The sequence below is a fragment of the Stigmatopora argus genome, chromosome 3 (assembly GCF_051989625.1).
Source record: "Stigmatopora argus isolate UIUO_Sarg chromosome 3, RoL_Sarg_1.0, whole genome shotgun sequence".
Taxonomy (NCBI): domain Eukaryota; kingdom Metazoa; phylum Chordata; class Actinopteri; order Syngnathiformes; family Syngnathidae; genus Stigmatopora; species Stigmatopora argus.
The window spans coordinates 9,035,223-9,049,666 of record NC_135389.1 but is presented as its reverse complement, the minus strand read 5'-3'; the positions used below and the strand labels follow the sequence as shown (position 1 = coordinate 9,049,666).

At 41.1% G+C, this 14,444-nt stretch overlaps 1 protein-coding gene across 6 annotated transcripts in view; it reads right to left on the bottom strand.

Moving 5' to 3' along the window:
• The window catches only part of LOC144071293 (serine/threonine-protein kinase BRSK2), a 148,208-nt gene extending 139,620 nt beyond the window's left edge, over positions 1–8,588 (bottom strand). For all 6 annotated transcript variants that reach the window (XM_077596261.1, XM_077596264.1, XM_077596265.1 and 3 more), the window contains exon 1: positions 8,169–8,588. In XM_077596261.1, coding sequence (XP_077452387.1) covers positions 8,169–8,262 — 94 coding nt within the window. In that variant the 5' untranslated portion in view covers positions 8,263–8,588. The remainder of the gene's footprint in view (positions 1–8,168) is intronic.
• Positions 8,589–14,444: the final 5,856 nt, after the last annotated feature.

Below are 14,444 nucleotides of genomic sequence, written 5' to 3'. Positions count from 1 at the left end.
TCCATGTTTTTTTTTTAATCACCATGTACTTCATGCCATATAATATGTATATATAAAATAAGAAAAACAATTTATAGTCAATTTTCTACACTCTTGCTCTTACAAAGGTCACGGGTTTGCTCAAGCCTATTCCAACAAACCTTGGATGAGAGGTCAAATGCCAAATCAGAAGAAAAGTTCCATTCAAAGATATGTAATTGCAACCAGCTCCCCGGGAAAGTACAATGTTGTTACGTACATTGTAAATGACTATATTAACACATTACATTTTTTTTGTCCTATATGTAGATGGCTCAAAGTCTTACATATAGCACAAAGTTCATTCATTTCACTCACTCGGTCCACACTTGATCAAACTGTTATATTTCAGGAACACATTAGGGTAATACTAATTGTTTTATTATCAGAACCTCTTATCGTCATGAGGGTCAAGAAGGTTTTAAAAAGAATGAATTGGATTGCTTTCTACCTTTGAAGGTGGAAAACTGCATCACTATTTTTATCAGGTCGTTGAGCACCTCTCATGTTGTCAATTGATTGTACATTGTAAATGAATAACGACATGCACAATGTGTTAGTGAGCCAGGGGTTCTTCTTTGGGTGGTGACACAAAAGAGAAGAGTCACAAAGTGATGGAAAGGTATTTTATGTACTCATATTTTTCCCTTCCATCAAAGAAAATAAGTCAAACGAGCATCTCTTAAAACTATGAAAATATAATATAAAACACGCACAAAAATCCATAATCGTTGAGCCCATGCAGCAAATGAGCTCACTGTAAATTTTATACCGACCTCTCTGAGTTATGTATGATAGTAATGCAATGAGTATCGATCAAAATGAGAATAATCTTCCAATTACCATATTGCTTTGATTAATGGTCTAACTGGAAGGCAGTGTAGTATGTGCAGAAGTGTGGTATATGTAAGGGTGATGCTGTGGTTAAAAAAAAAAACGGTACCAAAGTCAAGGTCAATGGCCTCCCCATCTATTTGTTAATGGATGAAGTCGAGCAGGACAGCCAGTGCTGGGGGGATGAGGACAGAGCTTCCCCCCAATAACAGGAGCCATCCTGCCAAGGCAAGCTGAGCCGACAGCCACTAAAGCCGAGGCTCCCCACATGTGTTAATCTTGCAGATTTAAAATGGGAACACAGAACAGAACGCAGAGCAAAGAGTAGGACAAGCCTGTCTGATCCATACCCGTATGTCTGAGCATGTGCAAAAGCATGCAAGGCTGCACAAGCATATGGGAACCATACATCACATATTCCTAGTGATGACGTTGGACAAATGGGGGAGAAAAATACTATGGAAGAATAAGTCAACACAGAAAGAGGCTGCCTATTTCACAGGCAATTGTCAGATAGTATGATGCTGATTTCAGAATGCAGTCGCATGCAGAGTTTGGAAGGAGAAGTAGAGAGGACAGGGAGTAGGAGGAAGAAGAGTGCAATCCCTTCCGTTCTTCATGATGGCAGACTGGGAAACAGCGAGAAGCAGAGAAACCATGACAACCAGACAACCAACCTTGGCAGCCAACTCCGCGTCCATGCCGTTTTAGCCAGACGGGAAGCTAAGCAAGGGTTAACGGGACCTAACGCGAGCGGTAAAGTCAGTGACTTTTAACTGTCCAAACAACGAAAACGCTGCCAGCGGCAATATCAAACCTTAAGAAATACAGCATGTTTTGCGTACTGTCGGGGGGACATGAAAAGAAGACATTATTCCACTCATTTGGGTCTACAGAGGAGACATTAGCAGCATATGTACCCTTTGCTGCTGTAGAAGATAATAAAAAATATAATATTGAGCATAAAACAACAAGCATAGAATTGCACTAGTCTGTGTGAAATTTGTTTAGGTTTTTTTCTTGTACCAACTGTTTAAATTACCAAACTGAGGCGCTGAACATGCAGCTTCCATCATTGATTTGTCGAGAAAGAAGTACTCCTCTGTTACAATTGAGTAGAGAGAGTCGGATCAGAAAAAAAAAAGGAAAACAAGGTGGATAATGACAAATCAGAAGCACACTGGAAAACTGAAATTAGTTCGCTTGATATGAGAGACTACAATTATTTATTAATTTTACCATTTTTGACATTCTGCTATTCAGAACCCCCCACGGCTGCCACAAAAAAAATATTATTTTGGGTAGTCGATTAATCATCAATTGATTTTTAGATTGGTCAACCTATTGGCTCATGTATATTTCACGCATTGTATTTATTGTTAGTTTAAGATGACGCTTAAAATGAGCTGTAATTGTGAAATGTAACTTCACACAATTATTTGGAGAAAAGTTGGACTAAGAATTGTGACTATCATTGTTTTCAATAGGAAAATCAGGTGTCTGATAAGTTTGTTTGATTCATTATCAATAAATCAATCTGCTTTCATCAAGTACTAGAGAAATTAGACAATACAGCCAAGAGACTTTAAGAGAATTATACACAAATATATACAAATTGTTCTTAACTAGATAATGTCTCTAAACTGCCAATTTTCATAATAGCTCTCTATTAATTTAAATATCACTAATAAATAGAATCGGAAAATATTTTTACTATAAGAGAATGCAGTGGCATGATACATGCAAATCCATCACCTGATAAAACCCGATCTTTCTGCTATGCTTCACTAATTTACTTGCCTTCCATTTTCAGATCAAGCCTTGTCCACCTCTGGAGATTAGCAATAAAGACATGAAAATGTTGGGAGGATGGGCGTAATGAAGAGAATGATCAATACTTTGTTTTATTTAACAATCTTTACTGCAGTCACATATACAAAGAGCTCTTAATGTGCTCCATTTGAGGTCCTTTATTTCTCTTGACCACTCCTCTTCTTTTTGCATTCATCTTTCACTATACTCATCACTGCTTCTCCACCTCTTTCCTCATCATTAATCTCTGAAAATCGTTGGCTACATACATTCTTCCCAATCGATGCAATTCTACCAAGGTCTTGTCTGATTTACCACATGGTTGAGTCCCTGTATGAATCTTGAGTGGCCTGGGGAAGCCAATGGGAAGGGGAGAGAAGATGTGCCCTGCGATGGAAATTGTCATCATTAAGTCATCCAAGGCAGAACATATGGATCAGTGGAGGCAAATGCTAGTGCACATGACTAGCATCCCATCATTTAGGGTACAATTCATGGAGAAGGGGACAGGGATTTGGTCTCGGCCCAACAATCAAGCAGCTTGGCCCAGAAACAATGCTTGCTACAAACCTCGCCTCGGTCCCAGGCGCCCTTCTAAATCTCTGGACAAATCCATGAAAACTCAGGTTTTTGTATTTATATTCCGAATTCACCAGATGAAGCCAACAGCCAGCAACATATTCTGAGTCATTCAGTGAAAACGGAATGTGTTAAGATCCCAGTATGACTTTAATGGAAGGTAATTCAATTGCGTCCGCAACAGGCTACATAGGCATTTTCATGCTTTGGCCAAAGGGTTTCCCATCGACAGCATTGCATGAAAATCCCCTTCTCACTGTTCATCATCAGGAATATCATGCAGTGTGAACCACTATGGATCACGTGTTTCAGGCAGGAAATCTTTGCAATTGATCTCAATGAACCACCCCAAGTAGCCACCAATCAATCAAAACTGAATTAATGGTTTTGAATCATCATGGATTCTACCACAATCCCAAAGCAGTTTATCCAATGTGTCTGTGTGTGTGCAAGGCTAGATAAAATATTTCCCTCATTCTTCCATAGCCATGCCCTGAAGGGTCCTCATATGAACTACAAAAGAACTTGTGCTAACACTATGATAAATGAAACTGCTCCATTCCAGATTCAATGCAGTAAACCCAGAAAGAGAATGCCTTTGCAGATATGCATGCTGAGATACACACCAACAAGTTATCACAAGCAGCGTTTTGTTGTCTGCATTTAAGTGAATAAGAAGGCCATTGAAGCAGACAATTTCATTCTCAAAATGTCCATCAAAGAATCAAGGACCCTACACGACCCCCACCTCACAGCTTGTCAACATAGTCTCTAAAGCCTGCAGGAACAAGGATTTACACTGGATTAAGTGGGTGTTTTAGCCAAACAATAGGCAGCATTTATTCCACTAATCAAGTACCTTCATGATAAAGTACAACACAAACAAACATACCTCTGATTTCAGATGTTCAAACAAATATCTCTGCTGAAGACAAGTAGAATTTTAAGGTTTCTCAAAATGTAATCATTTGAAAGACAGATGACTGATGTAACAATGCCCAAATTCTGATTTATATAGCTGCATAAAGTACTCTACTACAAAACGGGAATCAAGCAATGGAATAACAATACTAATTTTAAAAAAAAATTGCCTTCAAAGCATTTTGACATTGAGACAACCATATCTGAACTTGTTACCGGCACCTTCTGCAACACTAAGGGTGGCTGTGTCGAAGTAAAGTAGGCCGTCTAGTGACCGAAGGGTCTCCAGTTTGATGAAAGCTACCTATTGTCGAAGTGTCCTTGGCCAAGACACTGATCCCTAGGGATTGCTCTCAGTGGGCACGGCAGCAACATCACTTATTGCATGAATATGAGGGTAAATGCAAACCTGTAAAGCACTTTGGAAAATGGTGTAGATAATAAAATGCTAAATCTTCCCCATATGTCATGTTATACTTTAATCTGAACACTCTACAGCTGTTATAATGTTTTAGATTACCATACAAAAACATATGTTAAATATAGTAAGAAGTAGTACAAAAATATTAACAGAATCTGAAAAAACTTAAGCATATTTTCAGTAAATTTCCACACAAGGCAGGACCTCAATAACCACCTGGCAGGCAAACAGGTCTCACACTAGGTCCCTTACCCTCTAGCACAATAACTGTCATTGGTTTAAGATTGGCTTCGATGCCTCTGTGGCTCCAGCCCTAATGAGCAGTCAACCATGCAGACACAAACTATTAGAGGACACTGTTCTGGCCCGGACGGATGCATACACAAGACTGAAAGCAATATAACCCAAGGAAATAGAGAGAAAATGGCATGAAAGAGAGCTAGAAAAGCCTTGTATATGTTCTGGAAATGCCCTCACTATTTGTTGTTATTGGCCCATAAAAATTATAATTAGCCTATGTATCAGTTTAGAGAACAGAATGCACTACATACTACTCTGGGCAAACTGCCTGCTTTTGCCAACATGGAAGGGATATGTCACTAAGCTAGAGCAGGCCTGTGCATTGGGCCACGTGATTGTGTGAGTGACTGGGGACTTTGGCTGCGTAGGGGATTAAATCAGGAAGCCAAACCAGAACCACTTTGGTAGATCTGTGTGTGTGCATATGTGTGTGCGTGTACGTGTGTGTGTCAAGACTAATCACTTAATGAACAGGGAAGAGCACCAATGCTCAGCTCAACCAGAGGACATACTCCTCTTCTCTAATAATACTACCAAACCACCACCACTTAAACTCAGTGAAAGGTGCCTAGTCATGTCACTCATGACTAGGCATGGTGTGTGACCTGTACACAGTTAGAGGCCAACCTTTTGTAAAAGACCTGACAGAGGTCTGACATATTTCATCAATGGTCATAAGGGATATAATGCATGTCATTAATCTAAATAGGTCTAGCGAGGAAGAGATGCGTGGGTACTGGTTATATAAATGTGTGAGCCTTTTACTTCAGGACCAATAAATATCATTTCAGATCATGTATGGACACATTAGCATTATTAATTATCCCAGTGAAACGGAACATCTCCAAAATGAAATGTCAAAAGAGTCAACTGCGGATGTGATTCTGACATCTTCGCTTATTTAAGCTTGCATGCATCTGACAAAGAAGCCTTGGCAGAAATTGGGGGAAAATCCGCTCATAAATACATCATGAGGCATGGATGATCCGGGCGACACCATATCATTACCAGTCTGTACCCAGCAGACCAATGCGCCAGCTGGCTACCACTAGCTCTCTGCTCTCCTGAGAACAAACTAAACTCGGGCTTTCTGCACCTGAAACACCTTACCATAGTGGAAAAACAATTATACAGGAAGAATAGCAGAGACGGAGAGCAAAGGTACTTGAGGTGATGTATTCATAATTAATATATGGTGGAAAACACCATTTAACATGTATTTCTATTGTACAACAGTGCAAATGTAGCAGATATTTATTCGTATATTATTCCCAAGCCAACAATAACAAGGCAGATTCCTACAATCCTTCAACTTTACTTGTACATCCGAGCTGTACACACTATACATGTTTACTCTGCAAAGCCAATCAGAACTCTCCTACATCACTGTACACGTGAAAGAAAATGGGGTTCCTAATGACTATTTTATGTGTGCCGGATATATAAAAAGAGATTATTTTTCCGTGTTACAACAAGCTACGGCATTACAGTGTCTTTAGGGACAGTACACCAATGTGTTAGGCAATGATATAGTTTAAAGATGCTGGCTGGTAAGAATGTTATTCATAAATGCTTGGAAATGAACACGTTTGGTGAAAACTAGTGCAAGAATATTAATAGAATATTAATGCGGCTGTTTGGTATTAAATCAGGTCAAAGGTCTAAATTTGTTTTGGACTCAAAAAACCAATAGTGATCAGAAATGTTTTTATATAGTGTCACCTCATTGCAGTTGGCTTAAGCATCTTATTTATGGGAGGAGCAGATTGGGCTAAAGAATGCTGAAATTGATTTTGAATTGTAATTATTCGCACAAAAAGAATGTGTATGATTGGACTTTTTCTATAATTAAGGCATGTATTTATTCATTGATTGACTAATACTGTTCCGGTTTAATTTTATATTCTTGATTATTTGGCAAATTCTGAATTGTTTCAGGTTAGAAACGGATATCACAACTATGAACTGGAGGTGCACATCCACAAATGAAGTTCGCCTAAAAATAAAAAATTATGTCCATAACAATATTTCACTGCTCAAGTTTTGAGTGAGGGGGTGTTAATTTAACTTTAAGACTGTTGCGCAGTGTCTCATAACGGCATTATGAGGGATATCTCATTTAGTTCCAAGAAATTGCTAAATATTTGAGACATTGTCATGCTATGGAGTGAAGCCCTACGGCACTGATAGTTAAAACCACAATCGTCAACATATTATTTTGTGGTTAAATAAATTGTGCGAGCTGTGAACCAAATTAAAACTTGATCTCTAAATTAATCTCATTTTTTTTAAAGGAGTAAAAATGAACCATATAGCATTGTACTAGGACTGGCAGAAATTTCCAACAAGCCACCAATTGGAAAATGAAGTGACCAGTGCTGTATGTGAAGAAAACAGTGGGCGAGAAATGCAATTTACACGCATACACGGCTCCTCAGCATGACCAGCTGGGCCAGGTAACACGTTATGCCTATTTGCTGTGCTTTAGACAACATATGGGAGGGAAATCTCTCAACATGAAGACAGCTTTTTCAGAGGCTCCGGAGGACTTGTCTCTTCTTTTTTTGCGTACATGGCTCCACTGACTGCACTCAGCAGCCAGAATCTACAGAACTCAGCACATCAATGATTGATTGAAGTCCTGTTTCTACCATGAATTACACTGATCAACAACAAACTGCAGTGTCACTGAGGTCACTAGTGAGATATATGCCTGCGTTTCGAGGGACCACTAACATACCCGAGGCTGTGAGAAGACAGATGCATGAAGCGGTGACTTCCCAGCACCTGTCAGGGTGGTACCCAGAGCCCCATGTTGGAGGAAACCCACATCATTCGGCCACAGCCTAGAGGAGGAGAACCGACTGACTGGCTTGCCTTGGGACTAAGAATAGATCAATGCATCTGGCAAATAGGGATTAACGGGACTGGGGCTGCGCTCTAACCGGGACACACACGCACGCACACGCACGCACGCACGCACGCACAAACACGCGCACGCAGACGCGCACACGCACACACGCACACAAAAACACACGCGGTGTGGAAACGGACCTAAAAAGTTTATTCTCACAGAAATGCCGGGGTTTCTCGTGCAGAAAGTCGGGATGCACAGCAATGTGAATCGGCATCAAATTAATCTACCAATCCCTCAACACCCCCTTCGTCCCACTGCGCGAACAATGATTATGTCAGCGGATCAGCGAAGAAGAGCAAAGCACAAGGAGCTGCCAATTTAACACTTCAATGACGTGCACGTGTTCCACGCGAGCCGCTCACTAACCTGTCTGTCCTTTGCCCAGCGTCTTCTCCAAACGGTAGGGTCCCACGTAATTGGCATGCGGCGCTCCGCTGTTGTCTTTGCCGGACGATGACATGACGAATGCGCTTCGAGATCAGTGACTTTCTATAACGAAGAGCAGGAAAGGAAAAAAAGCACCCTTCCTCCTCCTCCTCCTCCTCGGAGGTCCGAGCCGCTTTGAGGTATTTCTTTCAAAAGTCCACGTCCGTCACCTGCTCTCCTCGTCGATCTCCTTCTCCTGTCGTCTTCTGCCTCTTTCTACCCCAAAAACCTGACTCGGTGTTTTTGAGGAGGCGAGCTGGTCCCGTCCTCTCTTTTACAGCTCGCCAATCACGGAAGACGAACGCCAAGTGCGTTCAAAGCATTGTCGGCGTGAGCTGCGCTGCCGAGGCGCGACTGTGGGAGGTGCTGCGGAGGCGTAAGAGATGATTGGCGGCGCTCTTGGCCAATCACGAAGGAGCCTTCGTCTGTCATCGACTGGAGCAGTTTGGATGCTGTCAAACTTTTGGGGGCGTATCCACACCCTGTTTGAGAATTAGAAGATATATTTGACGTTATTTATTACATTTTATTTTATATTTATATTTTTTAAATTTCATTATATATACATATATTTTTTAAATCTTATTTTATATTTTAATCCCTGGGTGGTTAGTGCGTCAGCCTCACAGTTCTGGGGTTTTGGGTTCAAATCCTGGTCGCTGTACATGTGTGGAGTTTCCATGTTCTCTCTGGGCCTGCGTGGTTTTTTTCAGGGTACTCTGGTTTCCTCCCACATTCCAAACACATGCATGGTAGGCTGTTTGGACATTCTAAATTGCCCCTAGGTATGAGTGTGAATGGTTGTCTGTCTCCTTGTACCCTGCGATCAGCTGGCCACCGATTCAGGTTGACGGCCGGACGTCATCTAGGATAGGCTCCAGCACCCCTGCGACCCTAGTGAGGATAAGTGGTTCAGAACATGAAGGAATTAATATTTTAGTCCAGGGGTGGGAAAACTATTCCACAAAAGGCCGTATTGGATGCGGGTTTTCATTCCAACCCATAAAGAGGACAACTTTTCACCAATTTGGTGTCCTACAAGTGCAATCAGTGGAGTGCAGTCAGGTGCTTCTCATTTTCGGCAGAAATCCCATTGGTCAAAGTATCTGTGCTGGATCGGTTGGAAAAAAACCTGCACCCACCCTGCCCTCGAGGACCGGTTTTCCCACCCCTGTTTTAATCCCTTCAAATTCTAAATAATCCACATACAAGACACTAAAACATCAGTTTCTGAGTAAATCTACGTGTCCTATCTGAAAAATCAACCAAAGGTCACTGTGCAAATAATCTCCTCCAAGGACAGCATTTAGAAAAATCAAAGAATGCAAGGGCCGACTAGAAAAACGTCTACTTTCATTTATTCTAAAGAGAAGCAAAATTGGGGTGGAATGTGTTTTTAATGTTTTTTTAATTGGCGGGCAGCCCGGCGACTGAATGGTTAGTGAGTCAGCCTGACAGTTCTGCCTATTCCAGCCTGACTTCAGGCAAAAGACAGACTACACCCTAGAATGGTCGCCAGTCAGCCATAGGGCACACACAATCATGTCACCACCAGTGGGAATTGAGCCCACATCTGCCTATACCAAACTCAAGCGAGTGATCCTCTTCACTATCAGGCAGCTTGTTGTAAAATGTTACAAAAATTTTGAAAAAACGAAATAAAATTATAATGTATTAAAACAGAATTTCACAGTGATCACGGCCCCAAGTAACACCCTAAGGTTCTTTTTTCAGAGTCATTCTTTAATTGCATGTCATTGACGGCAATAGACGTCCTTCTTAAACTAGAAAGACAGGCTATAAATGTTTATCTTTCAGTGCCATTCATGGTTCTGGATGCCCAATCCATTAGAAATTTTTACATCTATTATTTAAGTGCCAGTTAAACATTGATCTAAAATGCAACATATGACATAAATCTCATAAATATATGAACAAATAATGAAGTTGAAAGGAAATTGGCATCATCTATCTTTTTTTTTCATTATAGATTCATTTGGCAGGTGATCAGAAGTCTCTTCCAGGTGATATTCTACACACTAAACAGGATGTTAGCCTATCACCGGGAATATTTACAGTAACATGAAAAGTTCTGTGACCCCTGTGGAATTCCTTAAATCCCAAAATAAACCAACGGGGTCTGCTTGAATTAGTAGAATTAATTTGAACATTCACAAGACAATGAGGAAAAAGTAAGTGAACCTACATTTTTTACAGTTGGTCAATCAAGCATTTCCCATAATTGTACGAGATATCCACAACGATAAGAATAAATTCAAGTTTCAGTTCAGCAAGATTCCTGGGATGTCAGGAAAGAATATAGCTTTTGAGATCATGCCACAGCATTTCAATTGGCCATTAGAACATTCTTTGTTTGATTTGAAATAGTTTTGGGTCTGAGAGTCTGATTTGTGCTTTGTAATGCAGCTTTGGGCTGTAAAATGGTGATCCAACTTTTGAACATTGCAGCTCTCACAAGTGTCTATAAATATTTATACAGTCTGCGAGGAGTTTCTTGTCTCTGTCACTGTCCACAGCCACTTCTTTGTCTCCTTTTGATCACCTCTGCAAACACACACAAGCACACTCAACACAAACTAGTTGATAGTGTGAGTCCAGCAGGGGGGAGCGTGTATTGGACTTCCAATTCATTTCACACCCCACTGGTCTGAGACCTGTGACTGTGGATTTGGCCTCTGTCTGTTCCTCGTACCCTGAGAGAGCACAGATGTCAGGGGACGTGTGCTTGAGATACGCACTTGTTCTTTCACACACAAATGTGCGATTTGACCTCCAAATCTTCTTAAACTGAGGACATAGTTAAAGTAGTGTCTGAAATAGCAAGTAGGAAGAATTACATCATAAACACAAAGTCCTATCCCCCAAAACTAAGGACATTGTTCATTCCAGAAATAGAACACAATCCCTTTCACAAATAGTTTATAGTGGGAGTTATCTGGGAACTGTATTATATTTATTTCAATGTGAGTCTATTTTAAGGACCCATGGTTAGTTCCGTCTGTTGTGACGTCAGCTGCTCTGGCGCTATTTTTCATAAATAATTATTTAACTTGTGCAAATTCTCTATTGCTTCTTACCAGAGAACTATTTGCTATCTTTCCATTGGCAAATCTATCTAAAGATAAATTTTATCATAACATTACTGCATCATCAGAGGGACAGAGGGTAGCTACAGTAACTCAAATCCGATCTCTGCTGGTGTCCTGGCATATTTTCCTGACTTCCGTACAACCCGCGTGGTTTCAAGTTCCAACCTGAGACAGAAACGGGATGTACAAAATCATTAAAAATAAGGCATGAAACCAAAATACAATATTAAGACCAATAATAGCTTTGATAACTTGCATCGTATATTTTCTTGATTTACCCGTTAGAGTACACTATTAAAAATGAAATCTTGCATTTTTCATCCTGAATTGCATGTTCTTTAGCTTCTGGGCCTGTGAATCTTATTCAGGTGTGACTTATAGCTAATTGGTTTTAGTAAAAGGGGGGCTAACACTTGCAGCCGTGAGAAGAATGCTGTAAATGTCCCCTCTACCTGCAGAGTTTGGTGGAGTTTTTCTGAATTGCTAATGAAAATATAAACTTATATGGATTTGCTAGTGAAGTCAAACATTTACTACTTGTTAGGTCATTGAAGCCTTATTATAATAACTCTTAATGTGATAGATTAACAAATGGGTATACAAGGTATCCTGTATCCTGTCTTTTTTATTGTGATTTCTGTATTGCTTAGTGTTTGATTGGCAGTCAATTGGTTTGCACGTCCACCTCACATTTCTGAGAATGAGGGTTCAATAAAATTCTTACAAAATGTAACTTAAACCCCAGTGTGACTTTTTTTTTCCTCTTCCCTCTTCAATTTTTGGGGGGAAGGGCGTCATACTATACCGAGGTATGACTTATCACAGAAAAATATAATGAATACTTGCAGTAGGCATTAAAAGAACGTTCATTTATGCGTGTACTAGGACATAAAATCTTAGGCCTTAGGCAAGGTGGCAGGAATTGTAAATGAAATAACAGTCACTGTTAGGAAAAGAAACTTTCCTGCTAAAGCAAAGTCAGAGAAAAAGCCTATTGAACAAAGTAGATCTTTTATAAAATCCATTTTTCTGTGTTGTCCCCTGCTAGACAGAATAATAATTCAAGTGCTTCAAGTAGATGGGTAATCAAAATGCATAATGTTTCCTTTGACGGTTTCAAGATGAGAAAGGAAATGCAAATGAAATGCTTGACAAAATCACTTCCTTCCTTGTTACGTTTCATTAATAAAGTTCACAAGCACATGCCCCAGTCGCATCATGTCTTTGAGGTCCACGATGAGACTGTATGTCATTTCCCTGGCTGCCCTTCATCACACCATGAGCCTAGTTGTTATGGGAGGTGTGACCCAACGTGCCGTGCCATCCAGGTGACTGCTTTATACCAGGTGGACTGAGCATGTGATGTCAGTGCCAGGTGCAGGCAGGTGGGCATCTTCTCAATAATGCATCGCGCTTGGCAATGGTGCTGGCAGGACTACGACTTTGAAGTGCTCCAAGAACATCTGTAGCCTGAGTTTTTAATCACCTCGTCTGTACCCCTTCCCTCCGCTTCCCCACCAGTACCCCTTTATCAGATGCCTCTGCAAAGAAATCAATGAGAAGTCTTACTTGCATGTGTTTGGAGTTCACTTTGAATGTGTATAAGATGTATTATTCATATTTCAAGCAGAGTCAATAAGCAGGACAAACAATTTATAATTCCTTCTGGTTGTTTGAGAGAATACACTCGGATGAAGCCAGCTTACCGATCGTCCAACTACAATTCACCCTAACTGCAGTTTTAATGCTAATCATTATGACCTGTCGCTACTATAATGAGCGCTACAATTAAATTAAAGCATTGTACCATTTATTTGACTTTTTATACTTTAATTGTAATAAAAACAACTTGAGATGGAGATCACTGAAATATAGACACACCTACTTTTATCTGTAATGAGAAGGATGACCTGAGATGGAGATTAATAAAGTACAATGCACCACACACACACACACACACACACACACACACACACACACACACACACACACACACACACACACACACACACACACACACACACACACACACACACACACACACACACACACACACACACACACACACACACACACACACACACACACACACACACACACACACACACACACACACACACACACACACACACACACACACACACACACACACACACACACACACACACACACACACACACACACACACACACACACACACACACACACACACACACACACACACACACACACACACACACACACACACACACACACACACACACACACACACACACACACACACACACACACACACACACACACACACACACACACACACACACACACACACACACACACACACACACACACACACACACACACACACACACACACACACACACACACACACACACACACACACACACACACACACACACACACACACACACACACACACACACACACACACACACACACACACACACACACACACACACACACACACACACACACACACACACACACACACACACACACACACACACACACACACACACACACACACACACACACACACACACACACACACACACACACACACACACACACACACACACACACACACACACACACACACACACACACACACACACACACACACACACACACACACACACACACACACACACACACACACACACACACACACACACACACACACACACACACACACACACACACACACACACACACACACACACACACACACACACACACACACACACACACACACACACACACACACACACACACACACACACACACACACACACACACACACACACACACACACACACACACACACACACACACACACACACACACACACACACACACACACACACACACACACACACACACACACACACACACACACACACACACACACACACACACACACACACACACACACACACACACACACACACACACACACACACACACACACACACACACACACACACACACACACACACACACACACACACACACACACACACACACACACACACACACACACACACACACACACACACACACACACACACACACACACACACAC